The sequence below is a fragment of the Saccopteryx leptura genome, chromosome 1, assembly GCF_036850995.1.
Source record: "Saccopteryx leptura isolate mSacLep1 chromosome 1, mSacLep1_pri_phased_curated, whole genome shotgun sequence".
Lineage (NCBI taxonomy): Eukaryota > Metazoa > Chordata > Mammalia > Chiroptera > Emballonuridae > Saccopteryx > Saccopteryx leptura.
The window spans coordinates 324,444,279-324,470,735 of record NC_089503.1 but is presented as its reverse complement, the minus strand read 5'-3'; the positions used below and the strand labels follow the sequence as shown (position 1 = coordinate 324,470,735).

General features: G+C 35.1%; 1 protein-coding gene across 1 annotated transcript in view; it reads right to left on the bottom strand.

Moving 5' to 3' along the window:
• ASCC3 (activating signal cointegrator 1 complex subunit 3) overlaps nucleotides 1-26,457 on the bottom strand; it is a 351,207-nt gene that overhangs the window by 116,571 nt on the left and 208,179 nt on the right. Inside the window, exons 22-30 of the mRNA XM_066358816.1 lie at nucleotides 25,834-25,988; nucleotides 23,241-23,339; nucleotides 21,904-22,072; nucleotides 21,103-21,323; nucleotides 19,651-19,736; nucleotides 18,165-18,331; nucleotides 17,909-18,054; nucleotides 17,676-17,796; nucleotides 15,323-15,465 (exon numbers count right to left, since the gene is read on the bottom strand). Of these exons, the coding sequence (XP_066214913.1) occupies nucleotides 15,323-15,465; nucleotides 17,676-17,796; nucleotides 17,909-18,054; nucleotides 18,165-18,331; nucleotides 19,651-19,736; nucleotides 21,103-21,323; nucleotides 21,904-22,072; nucleotides 23,241-23,339; nucleotides 25,834-25,988 (1,307 nt within the window). The remainder of the gene's footprint in view (nucleotides 1-15,322; nucleotides 15,466-17,675; nucleotides 17,797-17,908; nucleotides 18,055-18,164; nucleotides 18,332-19,650; nucleotides 19,737-21,102; nucleotides 21,324-21,903; nucleotides 22,073-23,240; nucleotides 23,340-25,833; nucleotides 25,989-26,457) is intronic.

Here is a 26,457-nt window from a genome sequence, read left to right as displayed (position 1 = left end):
TTATTGTTCCATGGTAATGCCAATCATACCCAAAATGTAATGTACCATTTACCATAGAAAAGCTAAAGAATCCTATGGCAGGAGGTTTGGTGAGGCATTAATATCTTGTCTTTCACATCAGGGAAGGCTAGCTGTTTCTCATTCTCCTGCCCTTCCTCACTTTCACATAAATCAATGCATTAAAAAGAACTATTTGCTTATCTGAACTGGCAAAGACCTAAAATCCTCATGAGGACAATCACTAAAAACAACTTCATTTATTATATGGTTACTGTGTATGAATTCTGAGTTATTTGAACATCATAAAAAAGCAAAATTTATAGTAACGTTACTCAATCATTAAGCATAAAATACTACTTAGGACAACCTGTTTAAATTTGAAATGTAAAATTTTGAATAAATTAAGTTTCATGTTGATCAAAACATAATACAAACAAAATTTTCAGGAACTAAGAATAATGAAAGCTTAAAACATGATACTAGATATTGTTTGTTGAGTACTTATGGATCAGGCATTATGTTTACTACTTTATAAAATGATTATACTTAATCCTTTATATCAAGTTATACAGCTTTAATGTAATACCTAATTTATTTGTGCACATACCCAGTACATTACAAATGAAAATATCAGCGAGTTTGAATACTATAGAGTAGATTTCTCAACCCTGGTTCCATGAGAGAATCAAATCTGAATTACCATCTTCTCAATTCCCCAAGCAATGGTGGTGCCGTTGTAGATGGTTAGGAGACAAGCTCGTTTACTACAGAAAATGGATACCTTAGGAAGTTAAGTTTTAATTCTTTTTAGGAAAGATTCTTAAAATTCTGCTACAGAATTTTAAAAAGAATATTCATGATAATTAAAATACTTTGATATAGGAAGTTTTAATTCCACAGTTTATTTCTGTTCAACTAATATTTGTTGTAATGTATAGGTAACTTTTCAATAAGTGATTTGAAATATGCCTGACTACATGTTAGTTGAACCAAAAAAAAAATTCAATATTATAAATAAAAGAAAAATAGATCTATGCTCCTCTAACGTAGTGGTCTTTCCTTAGGTTGGTGGGGGAGGAGGCACATATGTAAACTGTTGAACCAATTACTTTAACTTAATAGAATTTTTTTATATTTTAAATTTATTATACTCAAAAAAGCTTTTGTAGAAAGATAGGATTCCATTTAAGTAGATACATTACTTTGTGCCTGAAATACATTCCAGTCAGAATATAATTCAGTGAGCTGATGACAATGTTGGCTCCAAAAGAAAGGAGGAGACCAGATTGGACAAGAATGAGCTAACAGATTGTGCAGCCCAATTCTGTCCCTTTGAGTGTGATATATTGTTTCAAGATGCTAAAAACCCATACTTTCTCAAAGCACATTGTTGTGCTGCTTTTCCCATTTTCACAGAATCCTCATTATCAGAACTTTGTACTCTTTTCAAAGCACGTCAGAGCCAGACCATATGCCACTGAATAATGCTTATCAATTGTCTAAAACGCCCAATAAAAGATGCACCATACAGAAGAATATAAAAGTTATGAATACTTTCATTTTTAAAATAAATAATTAAATATATCACATCTGGTACAGATGTTAAATGAAGATTAAACATTTCCTCATAATTACTAAGTGTTAACTTTTTAAAATACACTTCTGTATGATGAACTCCATAGACCGAAGGGGAAAAGCTCAAAAAAAATAAAATAAAAAAAAGCCAACCAACCAACTAAAAAAAGCAGATAACCTTTAAAACAGGGGTCGCCAAACTTTTTACACAGGGGGCCAGTTCACCGTCCCTCAGACCGTTGGAGGGCCGGACTATAAAAAAAACTATGAACAAATCCCTATGCACACTGCACATATCTTACTTTAAAGTAAAAAAACAAAACAGGAAGAAATACAATATTTAAAATAACAAACAAGTAAATTTAAATCAACAAACTGACCAGTATTTCAATGGGAACTATGCTCCTCCACTGACCACCTATGAAAGAGGTGCCCCTTCCAGAAGTGCGGTGGGGGCCAGATAAATGGCCTCAGGGGGCCACATGTGGCCCGCGGGCCGTAGTTTGGGGACCCCTGCTTTAAAACTTTCTAATCATCTACTAACAGGAAAGAAATAAAAAACTAAATTAATCAAAGACAGCATATTTCCAAACTTTACCAGTCCTCCTCAGAATATACTCTCTTGCTGCCCCTTTTGAAGCCTAAAACAACCACACTTCAAAATAATTCACCATACTGTTAATATATATGTTCATATGTGATTAAATGTACAATATATGTAAATTAAATATATAAATAAAATCTAACAATCTTTGCTATGTCTGCTAAATAATACAATACTATTTTCAATGTTTGTTTTTTAGTGTGGCTCAATTCTTAATAACAGTAATACCAAAACTGGCCTATAGATATTAAAGATTTTTCCTTATTAATTATTCTAATTTAATTCACTACGTATTGGTAGGAAATCCCAGTGTGTGTGCTTCATATTTATTTTTGTGCATACATTTTATGCTTACATCCATTTTTTTTAGAGTTCACATTCCAGAACATACTTGGGAGCCTTTTAATACATTGAAAAGTTTTTTAAATGCAGAGAAAGTTGATGAAAAGAACTTTATAGAGTTAATTTTCTAAAATAGAATCGTTTTCAATGTAAAAAATACTACATTATATGAATTAAATTTATAAAGGACCACAAGCCAAATATTATAAAAATATGACCGACTTTTATCAGAGTTTTCAGCAAAAAGTACCTATTTATAAGGTATTATTCAATGTAATTACAATTAACATTTACTGAACATTTAATTCTGTCCCACCTGTACTAACTACATTAACTGTATTAATGCACTTAATCCTCACAAGAATCCCATGAGGATGGGACTGTTATTATTATTATTCTTTTATAGATTAAAGGATGAGATTCAGAGCTTACACACACCACCAAGGTCATGTAGCAGTCACTATGGAACTTAGGAAGCCTGACTGCAGTCCAAGCTCTCAATGCCATACTCTAATCAGCACACACATGAGAGAGATACTAACATAACTACTTAAAGTAATGACACCATTCATTTGGCTTAAGGCTGGGCCTCATTGTTCAAAACACAGGTAAGATTAGGTGGGATATAAAACTCAGACTCAGGGACACAGATAAAAGTGAAGTGGTTACCAGGGGGGAGGGGAGGGAAGTAAAGAGGGACAAATACACGGGGGTGGAAAATGATTTGACTTTGGGTGATGGGTACACAAGACAATCAATAGTTCAAATGGTATAGAGACGTTTACCTGAAAATATTCACCTGAAACCTATGTACTCTTACTGATCAATGTCACCCCATTAAATTAAATTTCTAAGTTAAAAAAATAGAAAAATAAAAACAGGTCAGATTTATATACTAGAGTCACAAGCTGGATAACTCTATGCAGATGACTTGCAAAAATTTTTATTCTTTATTATTTGAGCATATCCACTCTTATGCCTCAAAATGATGAATATCTAAAATTATCTTTCTTTATAAACTAAAATATCACCTCTCAGGATTGAGAATGGTACAGCTCTTGTTGGCTGCTTGTGTTTTATATTTTAGCTACTGACTTTTCTCTATTTTTACTGTATTTCCATCCCTGTCAAATCACACACAACTCCACTTTGACTTTTCCGTCTTCTCTAGTCAGTATGCCGTCTATAATTCCATTCACTATGTGTCAGAGTGGAAGAAAACAGGCTCTGAGTCAGACACCCCAGTTCTGAGTTCTCAAGCTACACTTACTTATTTGTACTAATAGGTAAATCACTTATTTCTTCTAAGTTTTAGTTTCTGTAGCTGTAGAACTGGGATAACAAAAACAACCCTCCCAGAATTCATGATTATATGAGAATATATAAGCCATTAGTAAACTATAAAACATTCTTAACACGTCAGTTATTGCTAAGCAGAATAAGAGCTTTGCCTTGTTCTTTAGAAGGACATGCATGATACCAACGAAGACAAAATAAAAATGAATGGCTTCCTATCTTGTAACTACTTTTAACTGCACAAATATTCCATAAGGCCCAAATGAGTTTAAATACAGCAAATCTATAAATAATGTCTATTTTAACACATATTTTTAGCCTTATAGTTTCTTTACTGGTCAGTCGTTAAGAGGTCAGAGACCTGATTAAAATAGGAAGCACTTGGGGTGAGACTTTTGTATCATGAGCCAAATCTATTTTAGTTTGATTAAAAAAAAATACACACACTCAAATCCTTCTGGTTTAAAATGTGGTTACCCTGCATTAAACTCTAATTAATTTCTGATTTTCAATAATCACAAAGTCCATCTTCAAAGCCTAGTCATAACTTCTTACCTATAGAAAAAGGTAAATAGATATATGATGAATGAAAAAGAAAATAAATCAAAGAAAACAATAGTAAGATGTGATTAACAGAAACTTCACTGAATCGAAACTTGTGATGATTTCAAGTAGACTACTGTTCATTGGTAAGTCTTTGAAGATTTTACTTGTAATGAGATTGGATGAGGCCGAGGCCAGTGGCTCAGTGGATATAGAGTCAGCCCGGCATATGGATGTCCCAGGTGTGATTCCTGTTCAGGACACACAGGAGAAGTGCTTATTCCCTCTCCCTCTCCCCTTCTCTCCTTCTTCCCTTCCTGCAGACAGTGGCTCGATGGTTTGAGCATGACCCTGAGTGCTGAGGATACTCTGTTGGAGCACATCAGCCTCAGGTGATAAAATAGCTCGGTACTCGAGCACTGGCCCACAATGGGGTTGCCAGGTGGATCCTGATCGGGGTACATGCGGGAGTCTGCCTCACTATCTCCCTTCCCCTCACCTAAAAAAAAGAGATTGGATGAGTTATGTTTAGCTTAAAATGACAAACTCTTCAGGTATCTAAAAATACCTTCACTGTTAGCATGTGAAAATAACAGTCTTACTTATCATAAAAGTGTTCTGTTATGCACTTTGTGCTCCTGTGCACCTATGCTACAATTTCCCATAAATTCACTCTGAAGCTTTGTGTAAAAAATTAATTAGCACACTTCTTTAATAATGTTCAGTGTACAGTAGTCCCCCTTATCTGCAGGGGATATGTTCCCAGACCCCCAGTGGTTGTCTGAAACTGTGAGTAACACCGAACCCTATACATACTATGTTTTTAACAGTCTGGAGGGAGAGGTAACCCTGCTGGTAACTGGTGAGACATAGAGGAGTTGGGGGGGGGGGGGAGAGTGTAAACAAGACTGAAGTCTCATAACCAGACATGGTTCTGCTTTCTCACCCCAGGTATGGCATCCAGTGGTGGGATTCAGCCAGTTTGCTCCAGTTTGGCAGAACTGATACTTAATTTTTTTATTGAGTTCAGCAAATCGGTTGTTAAAATGGCACTTGTAATCAGGGTTCGCTCTAAGGTGGGTGCCTGGTAAGCTGCCCAATGTGGAAATCACAAATTTATATTTCTTACTTTTTTTTACTCAGTGAGAGAAGGGGAGGCAGAGAGACAGACTCCCACATGTGCTTTGATCCGGATCCACTTGGCAAACCCACTAGGGGGCAATGCTCTGCCCATCTGGGGCTGCTCCTCCCATGCTCAGCAACTGAGCTATTTTAGCACCTGAGGTGGATGCCACAGAGCCATCCTCAACACCTAGGGCCAACTTGCTCCAATCAAGCAGGAGAGGAGGGTGGTAGAAAGAGGCTAGAGAAGGAAGGGTGGAGAAGCAGATAAGTGCTTCTCCTGTGTGCCCTGACCAGGACTCAAACCCAGGACTTTCACACGTTGGGCTGATACTCTATACCACTGAACCATCAGGCCAGGGCCTTATTACTCATTTTTAACATTGATCTGTGCAACACTGTATTTTAAGCACCAGCAGTAATGTTCATTCTATCTATAGGTAAAAAAAAATTGACAGAACCATGCTTGTAATATTTATTTATTCATTTCATAAAACTCATTATATCATTGATGAAATACTACATTTTAATTCCTTCATGTTTTTTACTTCAGTCATTTGTTTCTAACATATCAAACACAATGACTATTATTGGTCTACCTCTAAAGGAATAAGGTCCTACTCCTACAATGAAAAGATGGTTAAGAATAAATCACACAGCTGATGATACTCAGATAAATGCAAAGAAAATTGCAAGTGAGGATGCCACTCAGGAAACAATATGGAAATAATCTTAAATAAAAGTTTTATTGTCAGGTATTATTTAATATTTTTTCATTATTATTTTAAAACTCTTATAATCTAGTTTTCTGTACCTCTTGTATTATTCTTTTAAATACATGAAATAAAAAACTACCTTTTGGTATACTGTATTTTTATACTTAAAATGGTCATTAGGGCAGAAAATCGGTTGTTAAATTACTTGAATTCCACCCCTGATGGCATCTCATCCAAGGTGTCAGTGATGAAGTGAGGGCAGTATTCTGAGTTTTTAGTCAGTGAAACCATTCAAACAAAATGATGCTTCCTTCTGCTTTTTTATCTGTTAGTGTCGATTAGAGACTACTAGATCCTAGCACAGTGCACCCTTCCGTGTGGGGCCAGACTACAGAGTATCTGGTGGAAACCAACAGACCGTACTTGTTAGGTGTTACATTTTAACATTAATTAAAATACATAGCAGAGATTTTAAGAGTTGTATGTCCTATTTGCTTTAATTTCCTTCCCCTCCCACTCATTTCCTCCTCAAGTCATTCCAAACTGGCTTCTGTTCACAACATGTCACTGGCTCTGCTTGCCAAGCTCTTCCCAAACATCCGAGTGCTAACCCCGTGGGTGTTTCCCGGCTCGCACATCCCTCCACTCCGTTAGCATCTGATGCAGTCACGCACTCCTCCCTCACGAAACCCTCTCTTCCGCAGTGTGTCGGAACGCGCCTTCATCACTGGCACCGCCCTCTCTGTGCCCTCTGCCAGCGCATTTCCTACCTAAGCTCAATATGAGAGAGTCCCTCCGGGCCTGCCCTCTGGCTCTCCACTCTGTCTCAGGTCTCTGTGCTCACCAGAGTTTAAAGGCTGCTTCTGTCACCACACTGTAGTCTGTATGTATGTGTTACATATAGTCACATATACAGTGTGGTGACAGCCAGAGGGAAAGAGCATGGGAGTGGGTGGAGTTGAGCAAAGGGGGGAAACTGGGTCGAAAAGAGGCTTCGCTTTGGTGACGGGTACACGATACAGTGTGCAGATGATGTTTCGGGAAATTGTACACTTGAAACTTGCCTATGGCTTTGTGAACCAATGTCACCCCAAATAATTCAATTAAAAAAAATAAAGGTTGCTTCTATCATCACACTCTCAAGTTCATGTTCATTTCACATCCTCTGAGTACTTTACAGACTTCCTACATCTAATTGCCTTGAAATCTCCACTTGACAATCTTTGACATACAAATTAACACATCTGAAATATAACTTAAAATAAAAACCTCTCAAATTTGTCTCCTCCTTCCGTTCTATCTTTTCAGTGTTTCTCATTTTAATAAATGACACCATTATTTATTCAGATGTTTAGTTAACGGGGTAGCAATTCTTGATTGTTTTCTTCTTCTCAATCTTCATTCCCTCTTTATCAGATAGTAATACTGCATCTAGCCCAAAATAAATTTTTTCATTCCTACTGTCAGCACCCTAGAAGGCCCCTGGGTCACCACCATTAATTCCACGCTTACATCCATTTCCATCCATTTTCAACTAAACAGCAAAAGTGACCTTAAAATATAAATAGGAGAATGTAACTTTTCTAGCCTATACCCTTGTCACGCTCTGGACACCCCTCCCTTAGATACTCGGCTTACTTCCTCGCTTCCTTCGTTCTCTGTTCAAAGATGTCCTCATCAGACAGGCCTTCTTTACTTGTATTAACATAAAGCATTCTACTATCATCTCAGCACTCCCTACTCTCTTGACCCAGCCTATTTTTTTCTCTCTGAACTGTCACAATGTGACATATTTCCTTATCATCTACCATATAACTAGAATGTTAGTTTCCTAAGGGCAAGAACTTAACCCAACACAGAGAAGGAACTCAATAAATGCCTGTGTAATAAATGAATCAATGAATCTATTTCTATAGCACATAGAGCTAAAACCCAAGCTATTTAACTGTGGGCCAACAGCTGCATGAGCTGGCTCTCTCTCTCTCAAACTGAACTTGCCCCTCTCTCCTCCAAGCCTACTCTGCTCCATCCAGCAAGACCGTTATCTCAGTTCCTCTGATGTGCTTTTCCCTTCACCTGAAAGCGGTTATATTACAGTGTAGCTGCGTTCATTCTCTGCTTAAAGTGTCCTCTCCTTGCAGAAGTCTTCTCTGACCATTCTATTTAAAGAAGCTTCCCATCCCCTAACTCGATAGCATTTCTTATTGGTTTCATTCAGTTTTCATAATTTAATACTAGTTTAATCATACATATATTTTTAAATTTGTATCTTCATTTAAGCTTCTTGAGAATTGAGAGCAGTTAGCTAACACAATGCTTGTTAAGTTGTAGACAGTCAACAAATTTTAAGCGAACACTTTACAAATTCTGGTAAGAGTTACATATTGGGTTAAGTTCAAAAATTATTTTATGGATATTTTGAGGAAGGGAGAGAAAGAATGCTTGACTACATGATACCAGATAACCTTATAGCTGAAGCTGCTGATCATGAACTGGATGTTATCTGATCTGTCTAGTTACATATTTAGGTGTGTCTAGCAGCAGGCCATCGTTAGTAAAAATGAAAGGACTAGATGGAAGACTATTATGAAAGGTAATTCATGAAAACTCCGTGTGTGTGTCTGTTTCTGCCACATTATCCCTACTTAAACTTTCCTAGGTCCCATTGGGTATTTCTGATGTCAAGTGGACTGAGGGGTAAAACAATTACAAATGACAAATGGCTTTGAATAAGACAGTGGCATTCTACGTGGTGTTGTAGCCCTTTCAAGGATGACTCTAAGGAAAAGAGTACAGACTACAAGTCAAGTACTGCCCTGTCAGAAGTTCAGCAAAAGCTTGTTGCTCTTTGAGAACTAGTCATGAAAAAAGCCAAAGTTTTATGTAGACTGGTCTCAGAATAAAAGACTCTTTTTAGCTCATGACGATGTTTACCAAAAAAGTAAAAGCCGTGAGGAAAAGGCTGTCAAGTCAAGTGAGCAAAATGATCACCGAGGACAGCAGGCATCCTCCCTGCCAGGACCCAGTACTTTGGGCGGTGGGTCTGCGCTAAGTGGTGCCACGGTACCAGAGGTGAAGACTGCGCACAGTAAACAGACTCTCACTTCCTCAGCAGACCCAGCTGCTGCCAGTGCTCAGTGCCTAAGATGACACCAATGTGAACAACCCTGGCCCATCGTAAACTACCTTACGGGGACCAGATACCTATCTGATTGTAAGAAAATTATATTTGACCCTTTTGTTCACAGAGGGGGCATTTACTTGAAGTGATATCTGAAATGGACACTCTGGATTTTGATTCTCTTTTCCCGACCAGCAGGTTGTGCAAGTAGCTACAGGCAGGATTACTGAATGTCTTACATGTTATCACGATATCCTGTATATTAATGTTTTGATCGCAGAACTCACTTCATCGAGAAAGATTAAGACAACGGATGCTATAGGACCCGATGGTCTTATTATGCCCAGAAAGTGCTGGCTTTACAGCTTAGTGGCTTAGACTGCCCAGACTGCCAGTCACTTGGGCAAGACTGGGATGCTTTCTTATAGGATGGGGTGTATGCTCTGGACTAGTTAAGAATCATTAAATGATATTATTTTTTCTCACTGATAGAATACATAGTTACAGGAACCAAGGAGTAAATGTGTATGGATGACTTTTGCAAGCACACTAATAAACCACTTCAAAATTTTTTGTTTCCGTTCTCTATAATTCTAGCTCTGTGAGGTTGAAGGCTTCATAAATAAGAGATACTACAATTTACTTGGAAGCTGAAACAGCCGCATGGTCTCATACTATGCGGTGAACAAGCAAAATATGGTCATGGTGTAATTTAAGTGACCGATCTGGATGCAAAAATCGGGCTGTTGCTATAGAATAGGGGGAGGAAAACACATGCATAGAACTCCGAGAAATCTTCTCACATGACCATATCCACTTGAAAAATTAATCAAAGCGAAGACCTATATATAAAGCACATGTAAAAATCCAATTTCCAATTTTTCAGGAATGTGGGTTTTGTTACTTCACTGAATAAAGAACATTAATTAGCTTCGGGGGCTGCTTAAAGAAGTGCACAAGTGATGGATGAAAGAGAAAATAAATTATAAATATTGGTTTGACCCTCGATCAGTTGCAGAAAAAAATATTATGGCCTTTACTCATTTCCTTGCTATCTCATATATGCACTAACATATTTTACGTATTTTAAACTATTTTGTTTATCTTTCCTCTCCCTCCCTCCACTGTTGAATACAGCATGGGTTGACTGTGGGTAACTTTATAATGTAGTCCACTGCCTAGAGAAAGAATATTGAGATGAGATTGCAGAAGAACCAGAGGGTGATTGGATATGACCAAGAGATCCAGGACTAATGAAGTCAAAGATGAATTTTTCAGGTGACTGCCCTGGAGAGAGGTGAATGAATTTGGGATATATGAGCAAAAACTGTATTGTCAACAAAAATTTTTTAAAAATGTTTTTAGGTGTACGTATGGAGATAATGGTACATGAATGGGTTTGGGTCACTAAGGGAATGTAGCTGACCTTTGCTGTTCATAAATGGCTGCTATCTGAACATCTCCTCCTAAAACAGAGGTCACAGAGGGGAAGGTATTCCCCATTTCTGCTGCATGCTCGAAACTGAAGCTCAGGCATTTCGATGTTTCTATCTTCCACTTGAAACTTGAGGGAGTAATGCAAAAACCCAACAACAGTTTTAGGGTAAGTGGTGGCTGTCAAACTGAGAATCCAAGTAACATGACAGCATATGCCCATGAACTTTAAAATTACAATAAGAAATAACTACAAATCTGATGCAATTACTTCATAATGGCAAATAAGAAAGAGATGACTTTCAGGGTTTCCTCATGCTGCAATATGATTTCACATCAATGATACATTTGAAGGGGTTTTCTTAATGCTTTATGCTGACACTTTACTGAGTTAAAAAGATAGATGGATAACTTATTGCTTTTGTTAAGAAATGAATTAGCACACATATATTCTTCCTTAGTTATATTGTTTCTCTCCATCTTCTTCAAATTTGCCCTAGCTTTCCTTTCTGTCTTCCATTCTCCCCTTCCTAGCCAGCCAGCCCTACATCTAGGTCCACTTCTTGACTTAAGGCTATTCAATTGCAGAACGATTCTGATGCAGCCCTATTTGCCAGGCACCCTGCTCCACAGCTGCCAGGATCATTTCTCTTGTGCTTACCCTGCCTCTTTCGAATGATCAAGATGTCAACACCAGAATCCCACCCAGAGTACCTCTGTCCTGCCACCACTCTGACACTGTACAAGGAGCAGCACAGGAACAGCACTCAGCTTATACACCAGGATATTATGAGAAATAACTCTTACAAAGAAAAAAAGTGTTAAAAAGCCCACCAATATTTAAGTTGTTTTAGGAGATGAAACAATGTAAATACCTGTTTATAGTAGGTTTGGGTATAATCCAAAGATATTTGCATAGTAATTAGTTGCAACCCCTCTAAAATTTTTATTTGAAAGGTGACTGCGTTTAGAGGCAGAGATAAAACAAAGCCTGGGTTGTGTGAGTCTTGAGATGGTCTTGGTGAAAAGAAATGACAATCTCTAGCTGTTTTCTTTTAGCAGAAATCATGCCAGTAACTTTATAGTTTCTAATTATTCTTTATGAGAAATTTTTGTAATGACAAAAATACAAAACAGAGAAATTTTATACAATGGCTGAGCTGTCCTTAGTTCCTTAGGTCTCATATATTAAAATGAAAAAAAAATAGTACAGTTGTACTGTACCTGGGAAGAGCACATGAGGTTCACATCTGAGGTTAATGTGAGTCACATATGTGCTAAATGTACGGCCTCTCTCTCTATATATATACTTTGAGCCAATATCCCAAAATGTGTTCAATAGGTGTGTACTCTGTACCTTGACATCAAAGAAAAGTCTCCATTTGGAACACTTTTAGGAATGAAACAAAAGAGAAAAAATATTAAGTCTAGATTGATGCTGCACATAAACTGTCTATATTCTATACTATTTTTTCAGCCTTTGCCTCCTATCTCAAGATAATATTTAGGTACAACAGGGTAATTATTTGGGCATGCTAATTAAATAACACAGGGCAAGAAACCTTTTGATAAAGCTATTTTGATCTTAGATTATTATCTTGTATAAATATTTGGTACACACATATAAGTAACATTAAGTAATAAAACTTGAAAGATAAAATGATAGTTTTCATTCTACTTCAATGAGTCATGTAATATCTTTTATACCAAACTAATTTTGAAGTCCGTTACTTATTATTAAATAAGTTCATCTGTGGTCCTGTGTAAGAACATTTTGAAATATTAGTTAACCATTTTTAATGAACATATTATGGTAATAATACAGTACCATCCAACAGGTCTACTAACCCTAAATAAGTCATGAGAAGCAGAAGGAGAGAAAATGAAAACTGTTAAGACTGAATACTGGTGGGTTAGAAACACCCTTTTACTGGTTTTCAGGTTTCACGAAATGAGAAAGGGGAGACACGGAGGGAGAGGGGAGATAAGGCAACCATTTTATTAGTGATTTCATCTATTTTTTCATCATTGCTCCATCTAGGAACATATTTTTAAAACTGGGAAAGTATATTAAAGGAAACTATATATAAATCTATGGAGGGAAGAGGGATGTCTATGCTGAGGAGTAGAAGAAATCATAAAGAATCATATTAATAGATTTTTACCATATAGGATGAAGAAAACTTCTATTTGTAAAAAGCTAGTAAGATATCAATAATTAAAAGTAGCAAAATTAACTAACATGGCAGAAGAATGATTAATATGTATATATAATAATAAATACATAAGGGAAAAAGTGGTATCATGTAAGTTTTAGTTTTGTTTTATTTTAATTTGTTAAGGCTCTCACACAAATTTATAAGAAAAAATCTTGTCCTGCAACAGATAAAGCTCATAGAAATGAAGAGATAGAAGAGAAAAAGTATACAATTAGTAAAATATGTATGAAAAAAAAGTTCAAGTCCACACAAAAAAATTGCACATATACAAAAAAGGCACAAGTTAAAGCATTAAAATAAGAAACACTTGACTCTGGCTGGTTAGCTCAGTGGTAGAATACTGGCCCGGTGTGTGGATGTTCTGGGTTCAATTCCCAGTCAGGGCACATAGGAGAAGCACCCATCTGCTTCTCCACCCTGTCCCCCCCCACTTTTTTTCTCTCTCTCTTCTCCCACGGCCATGGCTTGATTGGTTTGAGCACACTGGCCCTGGATGCTGAGGATGGCTCGGTTGCGGCCCTGGCCAGTTGGCTCAGCGGTAGAGCGGTTGGCTCAGTGGTAGAGCGTTGGCCTGGCGTGCGGGGGACCCGGGTTTGATTCCTGGCCAGGGCACATAGGAGAAGCGCCCATTTGCTTCTCCATCCCCCCCTCCTTCCTCTCTGTCTCTCTCTTCCCCTCCTGCAGCCAAGGCTCCATTGGAGCAAAGATGGCCCGGGTGCTGGGGATGGCTCCTTGGCCTCTGCCCCAGGCGCTAGAGTGGCTCTGGTCGCGGCAGAGCGACGCCCCAGAGGGGCAGAGCATCGCCCCTGGTGGGCGTGCCGGGTGGATCCCGGTCGGGAGCATGCGGGAGTCTGTCTGACTCTCTCTCCCCGTTTCCAGCTTCAGAAAAATACAAAAAAAAAAAAAAGCTCGGTTGCAAGCATGGCCCCAGATGGGCAGAGCATTGGCCCCAGACAGGGGTTGCCAGGTGGATCCTGGTCAGGACACATGCAGGAGTCTTTCTCTATCTCCCCTCCTCTCATTTGGAAAAGAAGAAAAAAAAAAATAATAAAATTAGAAACATTTTATCTATAATCTATCAATAAATTTCAACAAATGAAGATGTGGTCAACTGTCACTCTCAGACATCAATGGTGATAGCATCAAATGGTATAGCCCTTTTGGAAAGTAATTAGTAGTGAATATGAAAAATTATAAAAATGTTCATATCACTTGGACCCATTACTTCTAAATTTAGAACTCTATATGAAAGAAATAATACTAGGTAAAAAACCCTATAATAATAAAGATGAGTAATTATTTAATTATAGCAGAAAATAATAGTGACATAATGAATATAATCATATAGATTTAAAAATTATAATTGCTTAAAATTTTAATGATGGATATTACTTGGATAAAGATTAATAAGAGCTTTTTAATTTTTATATAGTGTTTCTAAATTTTTGAAAATGGTCATTACATACTTTATAAAAAGTTAATTTTACAAAACTAGTAATTCCTTAAAAGCAGTAAACACTCAAATATAATAAAAACTTGGTTGAATATTGAAATATACACAGGTGATGATGTTAAAGAGAAAAACTATGGGGACATATAGACAGTGTTGGGATTCAGCTGGTTTGCACTGGCTCGGCAGAACCAATAACTAATTTTTTGTTGAGTTCAGCAAACCGGTTGTTAAGATGGCACTTGTAATCAGGGTATTCTCTAACGTGGGGACCTGGGCAGCCGCCCAATGTGGAAATCACAAATTTACATTCCTTACTCTTTTTTAATGTTCATCAGTGCAACAGCATATTCTAAGCACCCATAGTAATGTTCAGTCTGTCCACAGGTGAAAATAATTGCAAGTGAGGATGCCAAACAATATGGAAATATCTTAAATAACAGTTTTATTGTTTTTTGTCAGGTATTATTTAATATTTTTTCATTAATATTTCAAAACTCTTTCTTATAACAATCTGGTCTTGTATACCTCTTTTGTTGTTCTTATTTAAGTATTAAATGCATGAAAGAATAAACTACTTTTTGGCATATCTTTTTTTATACTTAAAAGGGCCATTAGAGCAGAGAACCAGTTAAATTATTTGAATCCCATGACTATACAGAGATATGAAAATAAATATTTAGTGGAAAAATACTGAAAGAAAATGAATTAAAATACTAAATGTTAAGGTGATAGTATGCATTTCTTCTTTCCTCTATTTTTTCCCCCAAATTTCTGAATGTGACACTACACTTTTAGTACAGATTGAAACTATACACAATTAAATATGTAATTTCCATTATGCTAAAATACAAACTAATTTGTCATGTGTATGAAGTAGAACTAAAATATTCTGCTTACCTCTCTCTCATCCATATTCAACCACTGCTTTGGATCATCTTCAGTAGCCAGAAAGGCTATCAACTCCAAAGCAGTGAGACGAGTTTGGCGTCTTGATGAGACAAATATCAAAACAGGTTTGGCTGGAGAATGGCTTCTAATTGCTGTTGAAAAGTTGGGAAAATAAAATGGTAAGCAACTTAATTACCAAAATATGAATTTATTAGAACGTCAAAGGGTTATATGAGTGCTAATGTTATAAGAACTTCAAGTGAATTCTTAATTTGGTCATAAAACATGGCATCATTTGAGGTTCTAGAGGAACTGATACTACATTTGAGAAATGACAGTAAAGGAAAGGTAGCTGGCCCCAAGGGAGCACATGGCCTGGGACAGGGAAGACTGAACTGTGTTGACTCCCAGTTCTGTTGTGAGCTGCTGAGGAAGGAGACACTGAAAAGCTGAGACTCTCCATTAATAGCTATATATGGATACTAAATCTTAGGTTGCCTTTCTATTTCTGAGTTAGGTTTCTGCTTGCCTAATAAATGATATTACAGAGTTATTTGGTTCTGGGATGTGGGGAGAGAGAGAGAGAGAGAGAGAGAGAGTCCAGTCTTGCAGGGTGATGAAAACTCTCTGAGAAAAGCTACAAAACAAATCCTTTTTAGTTTTCTCCTATTCCCAGTAGATGGAAAATTAAGAGTTTGTGTCAATAAACTAGTAAGAGATAAGCCAGAAGAATGTTTTCCTGTTTTTCTAAAAGCGTGTAAGGTTTCCAGTGGGAAGATAAGAGGATGTATGGGAGAGTTGAAGAGCACCATGCCTGAATCTCTACCTGCCTGATGGCCTGTGGGGAGCTGAAACGCACAAGATGAGGTCATTAGTTTGAAAACTGGGTCTGAAGATGGAAAAAAACAAACAAAAAAACAAAACAAAACAAAATAACACAAAAACTTCACGATCCACACAGATCATTTGACCTAACTGAAAATGAGGTTTCTTTGCTATAGACAGGCTCTCAAATACTGGTAAAATAGCACAAGTAGAATTAATACTTTTGTCTACCTAGCTCTCTTAAAATAGTCAGAGATATTTAAAATTTTTACATAAGAAAGTTCAACCTGCTTGTAATTTCTTGTTTCAAATGTGAGCTGTAGAATTTCTTTTAATGGGCTAAGAAACAAAGGTTTATAATGGAAATGTTGATATGACCTTGACTATATTTATACTCTAATAGTGAGAAATAAAACTATCATAACATCATATTTCTAAACAAAGAGATACAATGATCCCCTATGGGTATAATTAAATAGTTTATAAAGAGCTGCTGTACCGATACCATATCTAGAGAAGTTTAAATATTTCAGTTGTTTACTATTGATTTACACAATGCAAAATTCTTCATTTCAATCATTGGTATGCAATCAACCATTCTTTAAATAAATATAAGCAATCTCAACAATACATACTATAAAAAACAAACTCATTCATCTTAGTTCTCAATCAGAATATTATAGAATGTAAATGGCAATGCTTTGTTAAATCATAGTAGAGTCACAATGTTCAAAATACACATATTAGTACAATATTGGTATCATTTGTACACATAATCATGAATGAATGTCTCTTTTTTAAACCTCAACATTTAATGGATGTTTCCTGCTGCAAGAACAGGTGTGCCTGAACAGCTCACAGCAGATTTATTGTTCATTAGTGATTTTGTACAATGCTTCTGTGGGGGTGTAAATAATCCAAGCTGCCAAGAGTGGTCTCTAGTTCACAATCAATACTTTGCTTCTGTCATAAGGCTAATTACAGCAGCTAAAAAGTCACCTCGCAACTGTCACCTCACAATCAACAGCAGTTTGCATTAGAGAATTTATTTTGGAGGTTACTTTTAATTGATATAATAAATATTCCTTATTCAGCCTAAATAAAACATGTTTCTATAAAAAATAGTATTCTTAAATCTTTTCTGCTTGCCTAACTTGTTAGAAAAGAAAAAAACCCCAAAAACAAAACACTAAAACAGAAGTAAAAAAGTACTGAGATTCTTAAGTTTTATGGTTTCTGGGAAAAATTAAGATTACTTGATTCTGTTTTTACTGTGGTTTCTGTTTATCATTTATTGAAGCTACTCCATAAGAAAACATCATAACAGATATTTAGATTGATTTGATTACCATTAAAATTACATAAATTTATTCTACTATAAAGACTTTATTATTTCTAAATCTAATTTTCAATAGTTAATTCATAGATAAATAGTTTAAGATATCTGTAGAAGTTGAAGAAACCCAAATTATTTGGAATGCATTTAAAGCCTATCATACAAAATGATTGCTATTCATTTCAAGAAACTGAAGCTTACCCTGAAATGTAGGCTTATTCATACTAGCCATACGAGGACAGTAATGTTGACCTGGGAAACCTTGAATGTGAACTTCCAGTGGAACTGGGCGTACAGATGGTCGGAAGTTGAATAAGCCCATCTAGAGTAAAAATGAGAATGAAACCATTTTCAGTTTTTATGTTCAAGTTTATAATGTCATAGTGCCTCCTTAGTGCAGACTCCCAGGATACATTGTTAAGTGCGTGATTCACCTGACGAATATTGAGCCAGTCAGCAAGGTCTCTGGCATTAGCTAATGCGGTAGATAGTCCAACTATTCTAACAGGCTTTTCTGTGTGTGATGAGATGAAATTCGTACGAGAGACAATAACTTCTAGAACAGGGCCTCTTTCTTCCCCTAGAAGATAAGAACAATGTATGTTAATCATTTTAATAAATTCTGATGCTGGCTCATGCAGGTATGAGAGCCAAAGTTTGTAAAATGGCTTCAGAGGCCGTGGTCCTCACCAAGCAGATGGATCTCATCTATGATGAGAATTGTGACTTGCTTTACATAGTTCCTGTTTTGCCAGCTTCTGCTGACTCCATCCCATTTCTCTGGTGTGGTGACAATAAGGTCAGCTTTGGCAATGGACTTCATATCAGGAGTCACATCCCCTGTTAGTTCAATAACTCTGGAGGAAATACAAATAATCCCTTTAACTTCTTAAGTAACATATGACCTTGGAAAGGCAAAATTGTATCTTTTACAATAAAATTTTATAATGCTTAAAACTATTTTATTTCCCTTTGATTGATGAAATATTCTATGCTGAGTCCAAAATATGTTTATTAAAAATTTTAAGAAGATTTCCTCTATAAAATGAAAGACGTATAAATTCAAAATGTCGATGATCTAACTTTTATGCAGATACGAAATGTGTCAGACTTTGCTATGATTTAAAAAATTCTGTCCTATATGATTTTAGAGAGATAAACTCACACCTTCTTCTTCATATGCTGGAATAAACACATATCCAATGAGGAAAAATATTACCTTATTAAGAGAAAAGGAGGCATTAATTAAGAATACAAATGTGTCAGCCTCATTTCTTAGATTGAAATTTTCTATAAATTATAGGCAAACTCAAACATACAGTACTAGGACATAAAGAAGAAAGCTGGGGAAAATATGTGCCCCGTTTTGAACAGACCCAGTTTTATAGTGAGAAAGAGGAAACTCTCGAGGCAAACTCAAAATTTTAGAAAACCACTAAATAATTTTTACATGTTTTAACACTCAAAAACAAAAGGGAGGGGCAAGATTAGTTAGTCCTAGTGTAAAGTCACTTACTTTTATTCATTTTTACTTTTATTTATTATTTATTATGAAAAAATTCATGATTCAAAGAATATGTAGTTAACAGTCTCTGCAACTTTTCTAGTCACCCACTTTTCATTCTGAAGCAACCATACTTTATTTAAACAATTTTTAACAGTATCTCTAGAGATCATTCTTTCAATATATAAAGGGCTCTTTTATAAAGTGATCCAATATTTTGAGCCATGCGAATATACCATAATTTATTTAGTGGTTACTAGGGTTACCTTCAATTTTGGTATTAAAAACAATACTACAATGAATAACCTTGTGCAATATTTAAATATTGTATAAAAAAATCATGTCCTTCAACAAATTTCTGTTGGCAAATTATTTACATGTTAAAATGTATTCTAAGCAGTTTTATAATAAAATGTTATTCTAAATGACATGAAAAATTACTTTTCTCAAAGTATCTTGCAAATAAAAGTATTTGTATTAAATAACTGAAAGAATTTTACCTTTCAATCCTCAAACAATGGGAATACTGGTAACATTTTAGTAGTAGTTATAATACGTTTAAATAAAAGACTATTGAACTCACTATAAAAACATGAATTTTATGCAAATCTTTTATTTGTCAGTCTCTTTAGATAATTTAAAGCATAATTTTTGAAAAAAATAAGAACTTACTTTTTACCAAGTTTTTCTTCTATTCTAATTTTCCAGTCATCCATTCTTTCACGTACTAGGGCTTTTAGGGGTGCGATATATACTGCCTAAAGGTGGGGGGCAAAAACACTCTCCTGAATATAGTGACAGTAGTATCAAATAAAGATAAACTCCATACAGTTTATTAAAGTATGACAGTGTGGTTTTAAAATGTATTTTTTAATAGTGAAAGGCTTAAAATTTTAAATGGAAAAAGTCATTAACTTAATCTACATTTATCCAAAGTAAGAATAAAATATAATACATGATAAAAATACTGACAGAAAATTTAAAATATTTTCTAAAAAGCATCAGAGGTAATTTTTAAAAAAGTATTTTTTAATATTATTTTCTAAGACAATGTAAAATAAAATTTAAAAATTATGAGACAATGTATTACAGAGAGAAAATTAGGGTTTAAATGAAAGGAAGCTTTTCCTGGAATTATAATCAATATACTTAAGTTGTAACTTTTATACAAAAAGAGTTACACTAATTTTGAAATTCTAATAAGAAATAATCTGCTTGATTAAATTTTAATGTAGAGATTTTTATGAAAGATGGCACTTATATGTAAACATTAGGTGCTATCTCCTTTATTTCATTATTATTTTTAAATGATCCTAATAATACAAATTAACATACAGATTATTTACTGAAAAATAATTCTTTCCTTTCTAAAATATTTCAAATTTAGAGTAGAGTTCTACTGATGTATTAGCATGTCACCTAATAGGTTAATAATACATGAGACTGATAAGTAGGAAAACTTTTAACAGGGAAGAAAAGCCACTAATTGGAAGTCACTAAAAAAGTTAAAACATTTCTGAAATCACAAAATCAGGAAAAAGCACATAATTCCAACTACAAAGTATGAATTAGCTTTCTTAACAAAACAATATTTTTAAACTGTGAGTACTTCATATTTCAAGAATACCTAAAATCAATATTTATTTCACTTGCCATGTATTTTACGTTACAAAATGATATGGTCACTTGGATAAAAATGGAATAAAAGCTACATCTATATTTCCTGTGTATAATCAAACTGTGTTTGTTAAAATATCTGCATTTCCTTCATATCCCACGACTTTGAGGAATATGAAACATTATATATCTCATAAATATGGCTATTAATTTGGTATCTTACAATGAATATGCCAGTGAAGTTAGATATCTTATGATGAGGAAATGAATGTATACATTACAAATCAAACTAGAGGATTACAAAATTTAAGGTAAATATTCCTGGGCCAGTTATTCTAATACTGATGCCTGTACCCCTAAGTCCTCCTCCACCAACCAGAAAAATTTCCTAATACAGTTACAAAGCTACTCAATGAGTCCAGCCAGTATATTTAGAACTGGTTAGTATAGAGATTACAAAATGCCTTTTTCTAATTGAGTGTAAGCATGTGATTCTTTCAAACAGACCTTTGAAGTAGGGTACTGGTTGAAGACCCTGAAAATGGCTAATTCAGCTGCAACAGTCTTTCCCGATCCAGTAGGTGCTCCAAGTAGGACGTTGCAGTCTGTGTGATACAGTGTATGAAATATTTGTGTCTGCACAGGGTTAAAGTGGCTAAAGTTGTACAGCGCTTCATATGCTTCACACCCCAAAGCCGTGACTGGTAAAGGCTGAAGATCCAGTAATTCTGAAAAGAAGCAGCAGGTACTGTTACACAGTAACTGGAAAATATGCACAATACTAAATACTGTATCTTATGAATAAATGAGAACAAACCTTAATACTTTAGAGGGAAAAAAAGGCTTAACATAAATTCCCATATAGTAGTTACAGTTTCTTTTCCCGTTACCACATTAATAACATTGACACATTGGACACTTTTCTGGGGGAGTTGCCCATAAGCCAACTACTTTGCCATATCCTTCTTTTCCAGTCAGGAGAGTAATTTGAGTGATGGGTGTATAAAAATATGCATATTAGAGAACAAAACTAAATCTACTCAAATTTATAGAAAAATGGACACCATTCACAAACTTCAGTACTAGAATATTTACTATTAAACATTACTTTTGACCCTTTTGACAACTGACCACCAAACTAGAGTGGTCAAATGAACTATTGGTCTAGCCCTGGAAACTAAAATGAACTTGAATTATTATAAGTAGAATCTGATTCAAATTCAAACAACTTTAAAGCATAGACTCTTTTGAACATTAACTACAACAATTTTAGAAAATCAATGATTCAAGTACTATTCAATATGTTACCTGTATGGGGAGGATGCCTTTCTGGTAGAATCAGATGCTGAAAGTTGATGATACATACAGCCTCAGCTCCTAACCATCTATCAGACACTGCTCTGATGTAGTACTGGGAAGGCAAAGGCTCGAAAATCGGGATTGTAAATACCAGCAGTTGAGCTTCTTTACTAATGACCTAATGTGAAATAAAGCCTAAAATAAATATGGATATTCAAATAGCATACAGGTCTTATCAGTCTATTATTAGGACAACGGTATCTACAGCAAGATATACTAGAGATAAAGAAAATATCTTAGATTTCTAAATAGCCGAGGTATTTAGTTACTACAGAAACTTCTAGCTAGTTTCCTTTTGAGGATACCTAGTATAATAGATGACAAAATGTGTTTACTCAATTTACATGATCTACATGGCATATCATCACGTAATAACAGGCTACCAATTTGACTTTTTATGAGAATTTCCCAAACTGTATTCATTCAATTACTTAATTGCATGATTTTTACTTAAATTTTTAAAAAATTTGATCCCTTTCTTAAGTAGAAAAATGAAACCACTCGGCAAAATAGAAGGTAATCATGGACAAATACAATGAAAACAAAACATTGCTATGAAACTTCACTGCTGCTCCCCAGGCCTGAAACTTGCTTTCTCTTTGGTAAAAGGAGAAAGTATTAATGAAGCATCAAAGTTAGACATGCTAGCATCAAACTGAGTCTTTTTCTTGGGATTAATGGAGAAATTAAAAAGGATTCTACACGAGTTGATGACTGTTTTGTTAATTATATCTGAAAAGTGAGAGTTGTGAGTCGTTAATTTGAAACAGCTTTTTGTATAACAGTGATTAGATGAACCAATTTTAGAATCTCTAATTTTAGAATCTCTTTGGACTTGCCTTTTGGGCTTTTCCCCCCCTCTTTTCTCCTATTTCTTTTGTCTCTTTATTTATTTAAATAAAGCTGCGTTTTGTGTTCAAAATTTAAAAAAATTCACAATGGGATTCAATACTATTTAGTGCAGTGTTTATGTGACACCTAAAAGTTATTATTATTTTTGATTTATTTATTTTTTATATTATTTATTCCACTCATTTGACATATTCCATTCCTCAATGAAGCCATGGTTTATTTAAACCATAATAAAGGTTACAATTCAATTTCTCAAACTAAGATCATATTGAATATATTAATACTGCAAAATTTAATTACTATTTTCTTTTAAAATCACACAGAAACATAAAAACATATAGCTTTAATGACATTAGAAATTATAGGGAAATAGGTAAAAACAAATTATTAGTTTATATTTTCTATTTATTATTATATATTCTATATATATTTACCTGTTTTTTAAGAACTAGAAAATACTCTGAATGGTAAATATGATCATTTGTAGGATCTTCTACCCATATCCACCAGGGTTCTCCTACTGTTCCATGGACCTAGAAGAAAAATAGTATCCTAAGACTTGCATATTGTAAATCAATTACCAAATATATTGCTGTTTGCATACCTAACACCCATTGTTTTTTAATAGCTTTATTGATATATAATTTACATAACAAAGTTTACATTTAAAGTTTAGAGTTCAATGGTTTTAATACATTTACAAAGTTGTGCTACCGTTCCTACAATCTAATTTTAGAATATTTTCATCACCCTAAAAAGAAATCTGTATCCATTAGCAGTCACAACTCATCTTTCTCTATCTCCCCGCCTCCAATCCTTGTCAACCACAATTTACTTTCTTTTTCTATTGATCTGCCTATTCTGGACACTTCATAAAAATAAAATCATTTAATATGTATTGTATATGTGGTCTTTTGTGACAGGCTTCTTTCACTTACTACAATATCTTCAAGGTCATTCATATCATAGTGTACATCAGTACTTCATTTCTTTTATTAGACAAATAACATTCCATTGGGTATATACCATCCTTTGTGTATTCATTTCTCTTTATCTTTTTTCCCTAACAAAGCCCAGTCTTAGTATTCATTTCTCTTTTCAAATGACTCTAGAGAACGTGACCCCATTTCCTGGGATAATTTCAATTAGCATAAGCCAATCAGCTTATGGCTTCTCCCTGGAAACAGGTTGAGGTAAAGGACAGACACATGCCCAGCGCTGGCCCAATCAGACTGAAGAAAAATCCACAGGCTGGCACAGTGGGGTGTACCCCTCTCTCTTCAAATGTGAACAAAGCATGAAAACATTTGCGAAGTGAGTAACAGTGCCACCAAGACAAAAGAATGTGAAGATCCTGAGCCCTGAATGATACGATTACACAGAAGACTGAACCATCTTCAGGGCCTATTCTTAACCTGTAGACCTTTTATTGCAAAAGATAATATATTTTCTTGCTTAAGTCAGTTTGAGATAAGTTCTGTTTTTCATTCTTGCAACCAACAGCATTCTAACTAAGAGAGTTAACTATAACAACAGTTAAGTACTCTTTCTTACTGATGAATTAAACCAAGTTGTAGGAGGCTTACTGTGGATACTGACAGTAGAAACTGCATAAAAAAATATGAAACCTTTAAGTATTTCAAAAACACTCTATTAAATACAAAACTTGAAATATGAGTTTACGGCTAGTTATAATTTTATATTTAACATAAATTTTTTGATAGAAATATTAAATATAATTTTATATCATCTAGTCCTCAGAATTTCTGTAAGATAATTATTATTATAAATATTGATAGGTGAGAAAACTAGAGGGATTAAAAGCCATAGCACTTTAAGACCAATGGTAGATTTGGGTAAGAACTATGGTTGTATAATTTTAGAGCATGTTGCTAAATAAAATTTATTTATGTTAAAGATGTACTAATGTCAGGTAATGCAGAAAGTATTTATATACACTTAACAGGACCTTATTATCATGTAAAGTATTATTGCTATATCACTATTTCTCTTCCCCTACCAGCATCTTGAAAGAAAGATTTGAGTCTCATTTGTGTCTCTATAACTACTCTTCTGTATTCTCTGCATAGTAACTAGTACAGAATAGACCTTAAGAAATACTGATTGGATAAGAAGAGAATCCAAAGTGGATGTTCACATATATAGTAACCTCTAAGGTACTGAAGGAACAATGGAAGGGGTAAAACAGAACTAGGAATGTGATGGGAGCCAAGGAAGGACAGTTTCAAGATGAGCAAAGTACAGTGCTGAATGTTCAAAAAAGTACAGAAAGCAACTAAGAAAAACCCATTTATTCTGGCAACCAGTCAGTCTTTAGTCATCACTGATTGAGGTAGTAGCCTCAGCAGGAAAACAGGTGACCAGGAGGAAATGTAGAATACTCTTTCTACAAGTCTAATGGTAAAGAAAAGAAGAGAATGATAATTTGAGAAACATCAGGATTTATAAAGAGCTCTTTCTGCATGGAGAGTAATGAATTTTTAATAGGCTAAAAAGACAAAGTAGAGATGGCCAAAACAGATAACACAGAGAAAATGAAAGAAGACAGAATTAAGTAAAATCCCTATGGAGCTGACACCACAAATGATTGTTCAATGTAGAAATTTTAGGCTTCCTAGGTGTTCTAAAGAGGTCTAACTGGTTAACATATTAATATACCACGTTTTTCTTGAGGATGAGAGTATTACTGCAATGTTTTAAATCAGGCATCCCCAAACTATGGGCGCGGGCCACATGTGGCCCCCTGAGGCCATTTATCCGGCCCCTGCCCCACTTCAGGAAGGGGCACCTCTTTCATTGGTGGTCAGTGAGAGGAGCACTGAATGTGGCGGCCCTCCAACAGTCTGAGGGACAGTGAACTGGCCCCCTGTGTAAAATATTTGCGGACTCCTGTTTTAAATGAATCTTTAATATGTATTTTTGAGAAAATTTTCTGTATGCCCCAACTGTAAGGAGGTGTAGTTGAACCTGTGGCTTAATATTGAGACAGGTATTTTCCACTTCTACCTGATCATTCCAAGAGAAATCAGCACAGACACTGAGCGTCACCCGGAGGACAGTCCGTGTGATGGGCTGAATGGATGCTTCCATTGTAACAGAAGGAATCTGATGAACACATTGTTTGACCTTCAGTCCAATATTCACATGATGCAGTATGTGACCTGCAAGGAAAACATCACATAGAAGAAATGTCTGGACAGAATAAAAGCAATATAATATGACTTGTAAAGGGGATTTCAGAGAAGGTGATTTTATTGCTTGTTTTATGATTTGCTATGTAGAATAGTTGACATTCTTGACCTGGAATGTTTGAACATTTTGTAATAGTTAACTTGAATTAGCAATTCATAGCTCTGAAAACCAGTATCAAGATTTCTTTAGCTATTAATAGGGTTCTTGAAATTACTGAGACTTAATAGTGTTTAAACTACTATAAACAGTTCCTCTTTTCTCCTAGTTAGTTTATGACACATTATAAAATATTTAGTATTTTTTGAAAACAGCCATTAATTTTTTCAAGGCTTATTTCAGAACTCTATACCCATGATGGGAAACGTTTTAATAATAAAACATAACTCATCCATCCATACCCATTTCCAAAAAACATAAAGATAAAATATTAAATATGGT